The sequence below is a fragment of the Camelus dromedarius genome, chromosome 24 (assembly GCF_036321535.1).
Source record: "Camelus dromedarius isolate mCamDro1 chromosome 24, mCamDro1.pat, whole genome shotgun sequence".
NCBI lineage: Eukaryota > Metazoa > Chordata > Mammalia > Artiodactyla > Camelidae > Camelus > Camelus dromedarius.
The window spans coordinates 9,971,856-9,989,848 of record NC_087459.1 but is presented as its reverse complement, the minus strand read 5'-3'; the positions used below and the strand labels follow the sequence as shown (position 1 = coordinate 9,989,848).

Genomic DNA, 17,993 nt, shown 5'->3' with positions numbered 1-17,993 from the left:
ATTTTTTAAGGTGATACAAGGATCAAAGATTGCTGCCACCACCCTCTACATTGAAACACCATCTTTATAATACACTAATCTCATATGTATATGTATCTTTTTCTAGACCTATGTAAAGAAGTCTATAGTTTTTATAGTTTTGGTATCTGGCAAGATAGATGCCTCCTTTATTCTTACTGTTTTTCAAAAATTTTTTTGGCTATTGCAAAAACAAATGAAGTTGCATAAAATTTATACATTACTTTTGGGAGAATATTCAGGCCTTGTTCTGTATGTTTAAAGGGAAGTTCTTGTCTAAGCTTTTTTTTTTTTTTTTCCATTCTTGGTGCCTGCCTGGACAGTGGGGACTGAGTAGGGCTATTAGTAGAATCTGAAGGCTGCTTCTGACAGTTTTCTGCAAGAGTTCATGCAGCTCTGTCATCTCATTGAGCACCAGTCTGAGAGAGGAGGAAATTAAAGGCACCCTAAGTTTGTAAGCACTTTGCAAACTGAACTAGCCCCGTGCAAGTTCTGTGGGGAAGGCCAGTTACAGGGACACAAGACACTCAGTTTCACCCTCCAAATTGTTTTTGAGACACATGTAAACAATGTGTAGAGCTAATTAAACATCTACAGATAGACAGAGAATAGACCAAGGTTTGAATGTGCTGTACAGTTTCCAACCATGCTGTTTCTATGTGTTGAGGTTTCAACATATGGTCAGAAGATGCTTTAAGGACATCCCAGATGAGAAGCAGTGTGTTGATTTTTAACAACTTAAAAACAGTCTTCTATGATTTAATCATAAGGTTAGGGGTTTTTACCTGATTTTTATATGATAGATTTTTTTGTATATAACATTTCTGTATTTGAAGAAACATCAGGAGGACAGCTGGCTTGATCTCCTCAACAAGTCAGTGTCTTGAGAAAATAAAGAAGGGAGGGTGGCAGGAGGTGAAGAACTTTTAAAGACAAGAACCAGATGTAGTGTTGGGTCCTGATTTGTGCAGACCAGCTCTAAAAAACAATTTAGGGATAAGTAGAGGAATTTGTACGTGGATTAGGTATTATTAGCAGATATGAAAGAATCATTCATTTTGTTGGATGTGATCATGGTATCCTTTCCTCTGTACTTTTCCATGTGTTTGAAATTTTCATAAATGCAAAAGCAACCTAGACAAGGATCATCTTATGTTTCTCACGTTCTTCTATTCCTGTTCCTGTTGATTTCTGCTTGGACTTTCCAGTCTGTGAGAATAAGCTGATTGATGCAGAAACATTTAACACAGATAGTGCATGCTGCCAGGGCATAGTCACAGGCTGTTTGTTTGCTGGGGCTTTATTTGAGAGTGCCAGGAAAACAGCGGGGGTGCAGTTTATGCCCAGCCATGGGAGATCGGATAAACGAATATATGGTCACATGTTCAGTACACATCATGCTCTAACATAATGGTATGGGACAGACCTGGAGTAAATACCAAGCCAAATTTATGATAGAAGACTATTGATGATGGTTAATACATATGCATGTACATAGAAAAAAAACTGGATGAAGAAAAACCTGTCTAGACTTTAATAGTAGATTCCTGGATATCAGAATTTCAGGTGTTAATTATCTCCTTAGTAGTTCTTTTGCTTTCCAGAATTTCTACAGGATGCATATATTGCTTTTATAATCAGGGGAAAAAATAAACATAAGGAAAAGAGATTCTTTTCTCTTAGGAGCTAAGTACTTCTCCAGTCAGGACACACAGCCTCTTGACTTGGACTTTGCTTTTGCATTGGGTCCTGTTAGGTTTCCAGGGATTGTGCTCCTGAGTGAAGCCAGGTGGCTTTTCTGCACACCTCTTTTCTGAGTTCTCGTCAAAATACAAAACCCTGTAACTTTTAAAAATGATCTTTGGCTCATTAAGAAATATTTTTTTGTACATGGTTTTCTCCTAATTGCAAGTGTATAGTTTTGATTCTTAATTTGGAAAATCAGAGTGGTGGTGTACTTTGTGGGAGGTACTGAGTGTTGTGAAATCAAGCCAGGAGTGTGAATGTCAGAACAGAAGATTAGAAATCCCTGAACGATGGATTATTTTATTGCATATTAGAAATACTACATTTCTCTTACTTCACAAGTTTCTGTAGTAAGTTTGTCTGAAGCACGTTGGTAGTTGGTAAAGAGTAAGAAGACTCCATGGGTCACCTTTTCCATTTTCTTTGCAGTTAAGAGATATGTTTGGAGGGGGTGGCAATTGCTTAATGGTAGAGTGCGTGCTTAGCCTGCATGAGGTTCTGGGTTCAACCCTAGTACCTTCATTAAAAAAAAAAAAAAAGAGGTATGGTTGGTCTGGATTGTTATTTTGAAAGGATGAAAGCAATTAAACTCTGTATTTTTGTATCTTTAGCAGGTCATCAAATACTTTTAGAAAAAAATATTGTCAGATGTCTGAGTGGAAATTTTAATGGAAGGCAGAGCATTTTTTTAAGCATTAACAATTGTACTGGATGGTTGTATTCAAGCTAAGTGCTATATTATTCTTTTAGGAGAGGTAATGAATGAGGCAAGTGTTGTCCTTCTGGTCACAAGATCATGAAATCCAGAGGGTGGCTCCAATTCTTCTGCTGCATCAGATATTTGCAGTGGGTTGCGATTGGTCAGGCCTTGGCAATCTTTTTAATTAGGTTGAACCATATGAAAATGCCAACATTTGGTCATTTGGGCTATATTATAAAAACAATAATTTCATATGGTTCAACCTAATATAATAAGTTTCTCCAGCTCTTATATGTTCTGTAGCGTGAATTAGGGTTTGGTTAGTACCTTTAAGAATGTGCATTGCTTTCTTGTTCTAAGACAATCATACACAAGTGAACTTTAATCAGACTTGCTTCTGAGGTGGTTTGTTTCTGTGCTTCTGAATCCTCCTTAAAGTTGCTGATGAATTAGAACCACTTCAGCTGACTTCTGTCTGTGGCCAGTATCATCCGTCAGCTTTAACATTAATTTGAAAAATAATTAATGAACATGAATTGGAACTCTGAAAGTTTATTAAAATGTTTTTATTAATTTGTTTTATTTTAGTCTCAGATGCAAACATCTGTGGGAATTGTACCCACACAGGCAATTGCAACGGGCCCCACTGCAGATCCCGAAAAGCGCAAACTGATACAGCAGCAGCTGGTTCTACTGCTTCACGCTCATAAATGTCAGAGGCGGGAACAAGCCAATGGAGAGGTTCGGGCCTGCTCTCTCCCGCATTGTCGAACCATGAAAAATGTTTTGAATCACATGACACATTGTCAGGCTGGGAAAGCCTGTCAAGGTAAGTGCCATTTTCTGAAGTCCTGATGGCAGAGCTTAGGGTGAAATTTGTCTTTGTTGTTCTCAGGCACCTCTCTTGTTCCTGCAGCCTGCGTCCCCACACACTGACCAGTCAGGTGCCTCTGGAGCATCTGCTGAGGAGAAAGGCGATTTGCTTCTGTAATGTTCTGTGAACTTCTGCTGGTTGGGGCTGTGCCCTGCGTTTGCTCTTTTCTGCTTCCCTCTGTCACAAAAGACATTTGTCCCTTCTTGAGCACTGTCTTCCTCGTAAATTCTTAGATCATGGTTTTCTTTTGGACAGTGTAGCGCACACACGTGCATGCACACGCCCTTCCCTAAGCCTAGAGCATCTGTCTTGCAGTCGTTCTGTGTGCCCAGACTGCCAGGTCCCACCACCTTGCTTCTCCACCTTTCCATCTTGAGGCTAATCAGGATACCAGCAAAGTTGTCCTGGGGGGCTGTCTGTGATGTGGAGAGCTGCACACTGCCTCATCCCTGCCCCTCCTTCTTTCCCTCCAGGAGGGGGTGAATCAGGCACATTACGTGCCCCACTCTCTGCTCTTCTATGGCAGACACCTCGATTCTCCTGAAGAAAGTGTTTCTTACTGACAGCTCTCCTTCCTTTAATCTTTATCCTCTTTCCTTCTCTTCTTACTTGTGCTTCTAAACCTTGAGGAGAGTCTCTCTGATCTCCCTCTTTCCCTTTGTGACAGTCCCCAGTGTAATTGTGATCCTGATGGAGAAGCAGAGGGTCATGCTAGACCTTTAGAGAGAAATGACAGCACCTCGATGTGGAAGTGAAGATAAAGACTGAGAGGAACCAGGTTCAGTTACCCTCTCAAGTCTTTGGAAAGTGCTCGGGGACCCTTTCCCAATCCCCACAGACCAACCATTTGCTTCTCTGTCTGTATTTCTTCAACTGTAGCATTTAGATGGTTTCATCTTGAAACATAGCTTAATTTTTTTTATTGTAAATAGTGACATTACAGAATTATTATTTGTTCTACCTTTCATCCCAGCTGTACAGTATTTCAGGTCGAGTAGTTTTTGTTTTGTTTTTGTTTTGTGGGCTGAACCTTAATCACCATCATTCATAACATTGCTTCTATGGGAAGTTTTTGTTTGGAATTCTCAACAGTCGACTTACAAACTTTTTGGAAAACAGCCTGTTTGTAAGTTGAGGACTGCCCGCACTGTGCTATGGTTACACTTGTTACCATTTTCTTATGGAAGCTGGCATTATGATTTAGGTGTAATTGAAAGTGTGACGATTTGGATAGAAAAATAACATCTCGTTGTTTTTCTGGTCATAGTTGCCCATTGTGCATCTTCACGACAAATCATCTCTCATTGGAAGAACTGCACACGACATGACTGTCCTGTTTGCCTCCCTTTGAAAAATGCCAGTGACAAGCGAAACCAACAAAGTAAGTGAGCGTTGGGGGTAGAGAAGCTTGGAGATGAGAAAATAAGCTATTTCTAAAGAGAATACAGAAGAGTAGGTAGGAAGCAGGGCAGAAATTACTAACCACAAAGTTAGTGGTTCAGTGGGAGCCGAGATACCTAGGTGGAGACGTGCAGGGACCTGAGGGTGAAGCTGAGCTTAGCAAGTAGACGGGTTCTCAACGTGCTCAGTGGACGTGGTCGTTTTGGAATCCACCCCCTCCCCCGCCTCCACACTAGAATTGTCCACAGCAGAGCAGAGAGTGCAAAAGAGGAGAGTCACTTTGATCAAAGAGCCTACTTGAGGACTCTTTGTATTTCTTGAGAGATATTCAGTATCTACAGATTTGAATGTCATGTCACTGTAATGGTGGCGACTTCGGGGTGAGGGGTGAATAGAATGGACACTTCTTTTGAAATTATCCTAAAGTAAGTTTTGAGGACTCTGTGTTCTAGAAGAGTCAGTCAGTCTGGGTCGGTATAAAATTCCACGTGCAGACATCTGGGAGGTTTTCCTCCTCGGAGATGTAGTTCCCAGACCTAGTTGCATAACTAACAATTTATTCCGCCCGGATCGAGAGTCTCTGCCACAGGACTGGCTGCATCCTGATCATTCCCATCGTTTTGTCATCTTTCACGTCGATCTGTGTACCCTTAGCTGATCGCTTAAGCAGTGCCCTGCTCAGGAGGCCTGCATGTGGCCCCCGGGGCTTCCCTGTAGGCATCAGAGCAGGGAATGGGTGAGCATCTCTCCCCAGTTTTCAGTCCTCTCCTGTCATTTCAGAGGGAAAACTGTGGTCTTTGGGTGTGTCCCTCAGTGTGGACATTCAGGACGTGCCCTTCGATCTCATGTTGCCCCGAGGGCTGGAGCCGCTCCCCATGACTCCAGCACTGTCTTCATCTTCCTCCATCTCGTCTGTTCCATCTTGCCACCCTCCCCTGTTTGTGGTTATGTGTTCATTACTCTCATTCTTCTTGATCATCTTCCTCCAGACCCCACTGCTGCCTGGAGAACGTGTGCTGCTTTTCTTTCTGGTTGTTTCCAAGTGGCACCAGGAAAGATGGACAAGCACACTGTTCCTCAGAGCACTGTGCAGCCTGAGTGCCTTCCTCTCAACAAGCCCAACTCCCTCCCTCACACAGCGGAGTGTCCACGTCACCAGAGAGACGTTCCAGGGTCACTGTCATCCTGCCTCCCTCCCTGCAGGAGTTATACTAAGTTTCCTTTAAAAATCACTTTCCTAAATCAGTTAAATTATACTTTGATTAACCAAAAATTGAGTTAATACATGATTTTCAAGGTCATCTCTTATATAAAGTGAAATTCTAGGAATCTAGATCTTCTAGAACCAAATATTTGGGACAGTAGTTCTGGTGGAATACAGTCTGGTTTTCTTCTTTGTTGGTATAAAACTTTTTTTAACAAGTATGTTGTGATGGTTATAATTTGTTGTGTTTTAGAATGTATTTCAGTCATAGGCTCTTCAAGTGCCAAAATATTCATTGTCGGGTTTGTGGTTGCACAGTATTAATTTCATGAATAATGAATTTTAGGACATTTTTAACTTGTAATTTGGGGGGGTGTGGCTCTTCTGGAATCTTTTGGTTTTTAATATGTATTGCCATAGCAATTGTAAACTTTTGTGATTTCACTTTTTAAGAAACACTTTGTGTGGTTTTTGTTTAAAAAAAGAAAAGCATTAAATGTGGTTTTTTTTTTTTTTTAACATCCTTGTAACTGCCTGACTTGTAACAATTGATCCAGTGCGTGCTCTCAGAAGTGGTAAACCACAGTGTTTCTTCTAGTCATAATGTAAGGTGTTACCAGGGTAATTTTATAATACAGAGTCACAGAGAATATGTAGATTAACTTTGTGCAAGTTTTGGCAATTTTTCATGAAAGAAATGCAAGCTTTTTTTTTTTTTTAATGCTTCTCAAATTAGGTTTCCACTTGAGTGTATTCCTTTGGCTTTAGCACTATAGTTTTGTGACTACAAAGGAATTTGATGAGTGAGAAAGCTTTAGCGATTTATTTTCTGTAAAATTTTTTTGTTGTTTCTCCTCTCCTAAAGCAAATTGTGCTTAACATGTGTGAACACTGAGCTTAAACAATAGAGAGGAATATTGGTCTGACCCTCCGATAGCTTAAAGTCAGTTCCACTGTTAGAATATATACAGCTGACCCTTGAACAACTCAGGGGTTGAGGCGCCATTGCCCTGCACAGACAAAATTCTACACGATTCCACATCTGCAGATTCAACCAACATGAGCAATGTGTTACTATAGTATTTACTATTGAAAAAAATCCATGTATAAGTGGACCTGTGCAGTTCAGACTTGTGTTGTTTCAGGGTCAGCTGTACCTGTACCTCACAGGAGTGAGGTAGAGACAGGTCAATAGTGTAGATATCCCTGGAATGGTGTATCAGATTGTGCTGGAGGGCGGGGCTTGATGAAGCCCAATTTTAATAAAGTAACAATGGAAGAGCATTTTAGACAGCACCAGCAGTGGCTGCACAGCTGTCCTGCCTGCAGGGCACGCATCTGACTGCACTCAGAGGTCCCTGTGCAAGCCAGGTGATTCGGGGAGACAGGGACCCCTGGGGACCGTCGGAGACGCACCTGTGCCCACCGAGGCTGTGCTTTCCAGGCAGGATTCCCCACAGATGCTCACCCCACCCGGTGCACACGTCTCATTGTCTAACTTGTCTCGTTGATACGTCTGTTGAGTGAACCTGCCAGAATCCCCTGTGGAGCTTACCCAATGGTCATTGAAATGAAATCCAGTTACTTTTTTGCCCTGTATTGAGGTTTTGTTTGATTTTTCTTTGAGTTGTTTTCCAGAGATTCTGTAACCACTGATCTTGAGTTATCCATCCTTTATAGAGATGATCAGATTTTATTGAATAATTAAGATTTTGAAAGGTATATATCTCATATCAGTCCTCGCACCTGACTCCCAGTTAATTTCAGTACACAGGATGGCACGGGGAATGGGAACTGTGTGAACACATGGCTGAATTCCCTATTTGAACTCATGTTGCCTCGTCAGTACGATTTTTGGTACTCAAAGTGTGGTTCTCAAACCAACTACATAGGCACCCGCAGGATGCTTGTTAGAAATGCAGAAACTTGAATCCTGTCCCAGACCTCCTGTGCTGTTAGACTGCATTTTCACAGATTCCCAGGTGATTGGGATGCACATTAATGGCTGAGACGCACTGCTTTGGGTGCCCTGAAGGGTGGACTGTCTGTTCCAGAGCTCTTGAGAAGGTGTAAGTCATTTTCTGAGGGAACCCTGGGTTTCCCAACTCAGACCAGAAGAACTGTGAAAACAGATGCTACATGGTCAGAGCCAGACCAGACCTGCTCACTGCCTACAGCTAGCTGTCTTGGACCCAGGCTGCCACACGTGAGCCTCAGCAGTCCTCAGACCCATTGCTTGAATACCTCTATTGGCTTAACGCTCTCTGCCTGTCCTACTGTGTGTTTCAGTATTGGGCACCTCTTACTGAGATGCATTCCTTCATGATATTGAGTCCAGATCTACCTCCTCAAAACTTGCACTCAGGACGCCTGCTGGGCGCTTAGTGGGTGCTTGTTGAACAGGCGCTCGACCCGCCCGAGGGCTCTTCAGACTCTCAGACACCTCTCCTGACAGCCTGTGTTTGGGGCCGGAACAGAGGGGCAGTGGAATCTCAGTGGCCATAGGGACAGCATTGAGCTTGTTTGCCCTGATTTAAGTACCAGACAATCACTGTTGATCTACTTCATTGAAATGGCTTTGTCCTTGCTCTTCTGGGTGATACGGTGTTGCCTTTCTGAGTCATTTGGCTTCTGAGGAAAACGCCCTGAAGAGTGTGCATTCTGGCTTGCTGACGGCTGTGATGGGAGGCCTGGCACTGGGGCCTGGCTGTTCCCCTTTGCTCTCTTGCCCTGTACTGTGCACATGAAGATGCTGGAAAAGAGGGCAGTCCTGGTGCACAGCGTATGCGGAGCCATGTGCTGTGGGAGCAGCCCTGCAGAGACATTTGCAGGTCTGAGTCAATTCCAGCCTGACTTTCTCAGTAGAAATCTTAGATAGTTGCTGCTTTGACTGCTTCATGGTATGTCTCCCACCATCTGACAAAGCTCTGGGATTCAGTGTGTCTGCTTTCATTGGATTTCCATATTGAGTACAATTTTACTGAGTTTCTGGTGAGTTGAATGTTGCAAGTTAGCAACGTGTATTATACATGGAACTTCTTAGTAGGACAGTCTTTGTGCCCACTGGGGAAGGACTGCCTTGAAAAGTGATGGGCGAGTCCTGGACAGAGCCCACTGTAAAACTCGGCCTTTTATATTCTGGGTCATGGGCTCCTGATTTGGCTGCAACAGAAGGGGAAGGGTGAGGCAGTGGAGGGTTGGGGGTGCTTTGAAGACGTGCTGAGAGCAGGAGTGCCCAGCTGGTGCTCAGGGGAAAGGAGCCCACACTTTACTGAGATGTTTGGGGACACTGTGTGACACCCATAGCTTAAGGACTGATTGTTCATGAAACATAGCATTAAGCTCCAAGAGAGGAGACAAGATATAAACATGGCCAAAAGAACAGGAGCTTTTGACATTTAAAGAAGTAAATGTCAATAATGTGTAAAAGTGATTGACTTAGAAAGCTGCATGCTCAGTGATGCCGGGTGAACGAAGTGCTGCTGCTTTTAGCGCTCCTTTATGTCTTGTTCAGTCTCCAAGGCCTCAGTGCGGCGGCGCCAGGTGGGCGCGCGGGATGCCGGGCGCGCTGCTGGCGGCGGCCGCTCCCGTGGGCTGGGCACCTCGCCGGGAGAATGTAGAGGAGTCACACGTCCACCCGCCTTCAGGGGGTGTGCAGGGAGAGAGATGGGCGCGGCTGTCTCCAGCACAGGGTCCGGAGCTGCAGGCCCCGTGGTTAGGTGATGATTAGGGACATTTGTTGCTCTTCCAGAAGACCCTGTGCTCCATGTGTGCAGACTTTTGTGCTCACACTGTATCCTGGAGCCCAGCAGAGGGAGTGAGGGAGGGTAACCAACGGCCCAAAGAGGAGCCGAGACCAGCAGGCACTGTGGGAATTTAGGGGACAGTGACTGGTGCCCGAGGGTTGATGGAGAGGTAGAGTTACGGTTGCGTTTACCTCGTAACTCCTCTTTCAGTCAGCCATCAACCGCGTAGGAAACGCACCCGTCCCCTCACTCCGAAGTAGTTGTGTTATCCGCAGTAGATTTGGACTCAAGTTGGGCCATGCCTAAATGTCAGAGACCTTTTTTTCGTTTGTATTTTGTTTTCCTTATTTCCAAATTGTTAGGAATGTCAAGTACCAAATGGTTACTTGTCTTTATATAGGTATGATTTCTTTTAAAATAAAAAAATATGCTAATGTTTACATTTAGGAAATAAGTGCTTTTAACACAAACACAAAATACTCTGACCATGTCAGCAGCTTCCCTGGGAAGTGCTGGCTGCCCCATAAGTAGCCTTGGGCTTGGGAATGGCATTCATCCTAGGGTGGAGAGTTTTGGCTAGAAGGATGGCATTTGGGGAAGTGTAGTTGCAGCAGATTATAGTAGGAAGAAGTTGTCGTTAAAGCACAGCTAGCTATTACCTCTTCACACAGAAACGGAAGGCCACCTAGACCTTGTTTCTTTAAATTCCTCTCCATAGTGGACCATTCTGTATATCCAGCGTAGTCTGGGCCTGTTCTTTCTTGTACCGCAAGGTGACAGAAAAGTAAACCTACCATTAGAACTTCACATATCATAGTTCTTTTGGAAAATTAAGCATGTCAGTTTTAGGAGTATAATAGAATGTGTTTAAGTTTTGGGGACAGTTTTACCTATTAGGGAAAAAAAATACTTTTAAAGGTATTATACATGAGTTATTTTAGCTACACACTTGTCATAAAGTATACCTTGGGAATTGCTTTTCATTTATAATAATTAGGTGCTCGGTGTGTGTAATTGTGTCTAATGAGCACTAATGAGTTTGAGATCTGAATATCCTTATTAGAAAAGTTAATAGAATGAAATGTGTAATTATCAAGTTTTTTTTACACATTTCAGTTTAATTTTCTCTGATAAGTATTTGAGTTGTTTATGTTATAGTGCACTTATGATAATGTAAGAATACTACTATTACATATAATAGTACGAATTTTAAAGAAAGGCTTTGTGATAGTGTTTTATGTATCAAAGATCATGGTTTCATATCAGTTTTATAAGCTGCTATTTATGACATGACTGTAAAGTTTGAGGAAACTGGAAAGAGAGGAACTGTTAGGAATAAGTGGTATGACGTAAAACTTCTGCCATCTGGTGAGTGCTTGCCAAATAAGGACATTTGGATGGATAGACAGATGGACAGATGGAAGTTTGGAGTCATCTCTGTTAACTTTGAAGCCTTTGGGAATGGGGCTCTTTATGTTGCCATAGACTTTCTTTAGTCTTCTGGGATTAGCCTGGAAGATAGGGTAGCTAGAGGGAGTACCCCGCATGCTCACCGCAGGCTGGGCTGGGGGAGTCAGCTCTGATTATCAGTGGTGCTGAGGTGGCGCCTGGATGAACGAATATCCATGCACAGTTGCCAAGCCTTGGTCCATCAGCTTGACCAGTCACTCCGTCAATTACAGTATTTCTTGAACAGCTTTACGTGGCAGAGCTCAGCATGGCACCCTCCTGCATAGGAAATTTATAGGAAAGAAAACTGTAAGTTACATGGTCACTGAATACCGAAGATTTCAAGGAAGTTTAGTTTTGTCATTTGGGAGATCGTGTCATAGATCTTAATTAAGTTATTAATTAGTAACAAAACTGACCCAACTGGGTATCGCCTCTGCTCCTTCTGTTAGGCCTTCTGTACATGTGCTGGTGAGCAGTGAAGGACCGGGGGCTCCTTAGCTCATCTCGGAGGTGGCTGATGACCCCCAAAGAATCACAGGCTTTCTGTTGTCATATGTTTGCCATTCCTCCAGAACTGACATCTTACGAGGCTGTAGTGTAATGCACACTAATTTTGATGAAGTAATTGCTAATTTCGTCCGTTGCTTTCTAACACAGAAGCTTGAATTTTCTTTAGCTTTTTGCTCCTCAGCTACTGCCATGAAGATTAGATGAATAGAATAGGAGCCTTCTCTCTGCACATCTCTCCTTTCTTGGTAGCCTTGTTCCAGCACTCATGACATATATAGGTGGTCTTCTGATAAAATTTTACTTGCTTTTCAGTAGTTTTTAAACCATTCTTGACTTCTCCCTTTTACTTAACTTTCTTGTTTGTCTGTTTGTTGTTGTAGCCATCCTGGGGTCGCCAGCTAGTGGAATTCAAAACACAATTGGTTCTGTTGGCACAGGCCAACAGAATGCCACTTCTTTAAGTAACCCAAATCCCATAGACCCCAGCTCCATGCAACGAGCGTATGCTGCTCTTGGACTCCCCTACCTGAACCAGCCTCAGACCCAGCTGCAGCCTCAGGTTCCTGGCCAGCAACCAGCACAGCCTCAAACTCACCAGCAGATGAGGACTCTGAACCCCCTGGGTAGGTGAAGGAACTCTCGGGAATTTCTTTGTCCAAATGCAGCACTGGGAATGGCAAGTCTTCCTGGAACCCAAGGCTGTTTCAGTTATTGTCTTTACTTTAAATTCGAATTAATATATGCATATACCACGGTGATAGTATCCTTTAAATGTGAAATTAAAAACTTCCAGGAAAAGGCTAAAATGTTGGGTGCATGGAATATGTTAGAGGCTTATAAGATGAATAGTATTTGCAAATGAATCAACTTTTTGGTCATTTCTCTCTGGACAGTTTCCATAAATGGCATTTCACATGGCTCAGACTGCAAAATCTCACAAGTTAGTAGTCATTGTACAGCTTGTATCGACTCTCAGTAGACCATTTGTTTGTTGGAGAACTTGAGGGTGGGCTGCAGTTGCTAGCACATCTTGGTTATGGGCTACCTCATGGCTGGAAGTGACTGGCCTGGACATGGGCAGGTTAACAGGAGTCTCAGAATCTCTCTTGTCTTAGACTTCTCTATAAATTAGTATTTCCTAGTGTTATCTTAACCCATTGATTGCCAGTGTTTGGTCATTTGCACATGTATCTCCACAATTTTTGCCATCTCTGCATATTGTTTCCTTAATATTTTTCTTTAAATTGACATAGTCTTTTTAAGCTTAGGCTTAGGCCAGGCAGTTACATCAGTCAAGTCAAGTCAAGGCTGTTATACTAATTTTGTTCTTTCCCTAATAGAGTATTTTAACCTTAAAAATGACTCTTAAAAATGACCAATTAAAGACATCACGTTTGTTGCTTTTTGGAAAGCAATTGTCTTCATGTATCTCTGACTCCTGCTGGCTAGGAGACTGGGTTGGAGTCCTGAAACTTGAGTTCTAATCTGACTCCACTTCTATTGATGGTAGAATCTGGGACAAGACTGTTAACCTCTCTGTGTTCCAACTTTTTCTTACTTTAATATGAAGACTAGACAAATTGACCTTTTATGTTTTTACCTGCACTTAATTTCTATGATTTTATTTTCTGATAATGCCCCCAAGAAGCCAAGACCCCCCCAAAACAAAAGATGATGCAAATATATGTGACAAGTCAGCTTACTTGTTTAGGGCATGATATTAATGAAGCCAGAATCAAGATCTGAAGTTGCAGCAGGGAGGGTAGAGCTCAGTGGTAGAGGATGTGCTTAGCATACACAGGGTCCTGGGTTCAATCCCCAGTGCCTCCTCCAAAAATAAATAAATAAATAAACCTAATTACCTCCCCCCTAAAATTAAAAAAAAATTTTTTTAAATCTGAGTTGCAGATGGATCATTTCTGATTTTTTTCCACAGCCATGGAGTGCTTATGTCTCCATAAAAATGCCCTATTTTGGTTATAAAGTACAATGGGAAGGAGCCTGCAACTGAATTTACACATCGATCACTGTTACTGAAAATATAACTCCCAGAGTTCCTGCTATAGTGTTAATATTGTAACTCCTAAGAATCACTTATTTATATGTGATTTGTTTATCTGTTATCAGGACTTTAAAATGTGTATTATAAATTAGGAGTTGGTTGATTTTTTTTTTTCTGTCTTTAAAGGAAATAACCCAATGAACATTCCAGCAGGAGGAATCACAACAGATCAGCAACCACCAAACTTGATTTCAGAATCAGCTCTTCCAACTTCCCTCGGGGCCACAAAGTAAGACCCATGTTCCATTTGGCTCTTGTCTGAGTGAAACTAGCACTGAAAGTGGACTGGGGTGCTGTACACCAGGAATTGACACAACATTGTAAACTGACTGTACTTCAATAAAAACATAGCTTAAAAAAAAAAGTGGACTGGGACTCACACGAAACTCTTGATTCTTTCTAAATGTGTGGCAGAGAAAGTAGTTTAAACAGGGCGGGTGGGTACTGTTTCTCTTTCTTCCTTTCTTTTCAAAATCATAAATGTAGAACAGAGAGTAAAGTTTAAAGTCACACGTGGTTGAAGAACCTTAGTTGGATGAAGTGCATTTGAGCCACTTCAGCGGCTGGATGAAGTGTTCTTATCCTTCCCTCAGCCCACTGATGAATGACGGCTCCAACTCGGGCAACATTGGCACCCTCAGCACCATACCGACAGCAGCACCTCCTTCCAGCACTGGTGTTCGGAAAGGCTGGCACGAACACGTCACTCAGGACCTGCGGAGCCATCTGGTGCATAAACTGTACGTGGCCACCTCACCCATCATTCACATGTGATGGAAGCATTTTGTGGCTAATGGCGATGTGACAGTTTTACAGGTTCATCAGTGTCTGATTTACTTCCTAAGTGGTGTCCTGGGCCCCAGGTGACAGTACCCTAACAGCTAATGCATGTCACATGCTTGTTAAGGGAGGCCAGAGAATCCTAGACCCTGTATCCCTGGTGGGTGGCACCAGAGCTTCTGTGGCTCTGCCCTGCAGAGGAGCATGAACCATGTCTCAAAGGACCAGACCTGTTTTCGGAGCTCTGGGATACACTTTGGGAGCTGGGATTAGCTCAGAAGCCTTGCATTATTTTATGGCTCAAAATTATAGTTGTGGAGACCATGAGAATTGGCAGGATTTGGGCCTCATGAATGCAGACAGCACGACAATACCATCATACAGTCACTTAACATACAGGAAGTTAGTAGTTAACTTTCTCTGGCTAGTTAAGCTGAATTGAAGATGTGGTTAATCAACTCAGTTCCCTTAGGGGTTCCCCCCACCACCACTATTTTAATCAAAATTTTTATAAGAAATAGTTTAATACTAGAAATTCTTTAAATGATCTGGCAGCTATTGTTAATAGCAAAATATTGGTATGTTTGACTTGGAGATAAATTGGCAGGTCAGTATTGTCTCTAGAGAGTGGCTTCACTTGTGTAATCGTAAACTAGGAGAAAGAGATTTGGGGGTTCTCTCAACAAGGTGTCGTCCCCATAGGTAGATGGTTCTGTTTCGTTTCTTTCCGTGTAACGTACAAAATGGCAGGATATTGATGTTGTTTTGAAAGTAAATTGAGAGGGTGCATTGTCCTTTCAGTGTCCAAGCCATCTTCCCGACACCTGACCCCGCAGCCCTGAAGGACCGGCGCATGGAGAACCTGGTGGCCTATGCCAAGAAAGTGGAAGGGGACATGTATGAGTCCGCCAACAGCAGGGTAGGTGCCACCTGTGTTCCTGCCCGTGCAGCACCTGTGGGAGCTGCCACTGCACCTGTCTGGCTTGTTGTCTGGAAAGGGGGGTATGTATTAGTCTGGTAGACTCATCACTTGAGGGCACTGACCAGGGAAACTTCCCAGTTAAGACATGAGGCCCCTTCACAGCTCTCTCGGCTTATTACAAATGTCTCCACAACAGCAGTAAATGAGGTATATGGAATTGTGTTTCATCCATGGGTATACTCTATAGTGGGCCTTGTTTTCCGTGCTTGTAGTCTGTTACTGTCAGCGTCAGTGAAGAGGTTCAACTGTGGAATGAACTGTAATGAGCACTTAGTGCCTACTGTGTGATAAGTCCTGTTAACATCACTGGGCATGGATTTATCAGTTAGAAGTGCTGAATGTACTTAATTAAATGTACTTAATTAAAAAGTTCATTAGTTTGTTAGAACATACAAAAACATCATTTGTTTGTTTTTAACAAGTAACTAGTATTGAATGTTAACTGTTTTTTAGGATGAATACTATCACTTATTAGCAGAGAAAATCTACAAGATACAAAAGGAACTAGAGGAAAAACGGAGGTCGCGTTTACACAAACAAGGCATCTTGGGTAACCAGCCAGCCTTACCAGCCCCCGGGACGCAGCCCCCTGGGATACCACAGGCACAACCTGTGAGACCTCCGAGTAAGGAATTCATTTCCTTTACTAGCCCTTAGTCTGTTTCCTTGTTTTTCCTTCTGTGTTTGGGGTGTATTTCTAAGCATGAAGAATTACATTCTCAGGAAGCCTGCACTTTGGAAACTGTATGGTAATGACCATGACCTTCTCCAGTGGCCTGTGGTTTAGCCATTGAGTCTCCCTCCTGCAAAGGCCCTTTAAGGGTGTGCTGGCATCAGAATGCACAGTGCTTTTGGACCTGTGGACTGGTTTTCTGTTTAAGTTTGAAGGATTGTTTTAAATAACTCATTTTTTTCCTGCTGTTTTAGATGGGCCCATGTCCCTGCCAGTGAATCGCATGCAGGTTTCTCAAGGTATTTAACTACTGTTGTGAATTCATGTTTTGGTTTAACACTCAACAGCCACACAGTTTATTGGTTTGTTTTCTTCCCTCTGTAGTTCTTTGTAGCTCCTTCTCTTATTCCTCCCATTCCTTTTTGCTGTTGAGCAGAGTTCATGTCCGTTGACATATGAATATTTGTTGCATGTGAAGGTTTTGGAGATCATAGGAAAGCTCTCCAGGGAGATCAGAAGTAGGAGTTAACTTTTTTTTTTTTTTTTTTGGATGATAGAAGATATTGTTCTGAGGAAGAATCTCCAAAGAAAACCTTGTAGGTGGGAAAAGAAACATTTCTGAATGCTTGAAAAGAGAGCATCAAGCCCATCTTGGGGCAGGAGCACTGCTGGGGGGGCGGGGAGGCCACGGTGCCTGCTCTGGGCCCTCAGAGCACAGGAGCCACGCCTGCCGGGGTCGGCAGAGGGGAGTTTGTGCTCAGAGAATCCTCATCAGGCTGGGCTACTGGCAGCTGAACAGCTTTCAGAGGTTCTTCCTCAAGTCAAAATTCTCTCTGTTGTTGATGGTTCAAGCAGTCATTTGAGTTTAGGGGTGAGGGTCGCTTCACAGCTTTTACTGCTCTTGAACAGTAGTATGTTTTTACAGGCTGTGAAATCAGGTGGTGACATTATCTAGAAGATTCCAAAGCATGGCCTTGCTACTGTGTGTAGAGTAGTTTGGGAGGGGAGAAGAGATCATTTTAAAAGTTGTGGTAATCACAGGGGGAGGCTGTAGCTGTGTGGTAGAGCGCCTGCTTAGCATGCACAAGGTCCTGGGTTCAGTCCCCAGTGCCGCCATTAATTAATTAATTAATTAAACCTAATCCCCCCCAAAATAAAAAAAAATTTTTTTTAAGTTGTGGTAATTATATTGCATACTGAATAAAAGCTTGTAGATAAACTGATACTGTGAAGGAAACTTCTCAGGGACTTGGTTAGGTGGATTGGAGGCGTGAAAGAAATCAAGAAGTCAGAGAAAGAGAGCCTTAGGAAAGGGGCAAGTCCTGTGTCCGGGATGACGTGGAAGCTTCTGCTGGTCTGGGATCTGATGAGGTGGCTGCTGAGCAGAGTGCTGAGGAGGGGTCTTATAACGAAGTGCTCACATGCCCCCTACCCACACACACACATCTAGGTCTTTTCATGGTTCCGTTTCTTCGTACATCTTTTTCTTAAAATCTTCTCGTTAATAAAATCCTCAAGGAGAGGGGACACTTTTGTACTGTAGGCTTCCTGGCAAGTCCTGGGCCTGTGCTGGCACCTAGTTACATAGGGTGACATTTCCAGGTGGTGCTGAGGGAGGCACACGTTGCCACCCTCTCACACTATACCAGCATTGAGGCAGCACCTCAGGGATTCTGTTAAATGCCAGTGTCAGTCCTGAGACTCAGTAAAACCAGCATTTATTTTAAGTAGAGCTTGGAGTTAACAAAGTATCATGGGAAATGACGAAGAATGAGACTCTATGGTCTTGGAGACGCTTAGCGGCTGTGAGGTGTCTTTCATGGTGTGACATTCCGGCGGACTGCA

At 43.0% G+C, this 17,993-nt stretch overlaps 1 protein-coding gene across 2 annotated transcripts in view; it reads left to right on the top strand.

The window, feature by feature from the left end:
* Positions 1 to 17,993, top strand: part of CREBBP (CREB binding protein) — a 117,836-nt gene that overhangs the window by 61,722 nt on the left and 38,121 nt on the right. For both annotated transcript variants that reach the window (XM_064478398.1, XM_031447613.2), the window contains exons 4-11: positions 3,053 to 3,293; positions 4,606 to 4,719; positions 12,032 to 12,274; positions 13,840 to 13,942; positions 14,307 to 14,453; positions 15,295 to 15,412; positions 15,929 to 16,100; positions 16,403 to 16,447. In XM_064478398.1, coding sequence (XP_064334468.1) covers positions 3,053 to 3,293; positions 4,606 to 4,719; positions 12,032 to 12,274; positions 13,840 to 13,942; positions 14,307 to 14,453; positions 15,295 to 15,412; positions 15,929 to 16,100; positions 16,403 to 16,447 — 1,183 coding nt within the window. The remainder of the gene's footprint in view (positions 1 to 3,052; positions 3,294 to 4,605; positions 4,720 to 12,031; positions 12,275 to 13,839; positions 13,943 to 14,306; positions 14,454 to 15,294; positions 15,413 to 15,928; positions 16,101 to 16,402; positions 16,448 to 17,993) is intronic.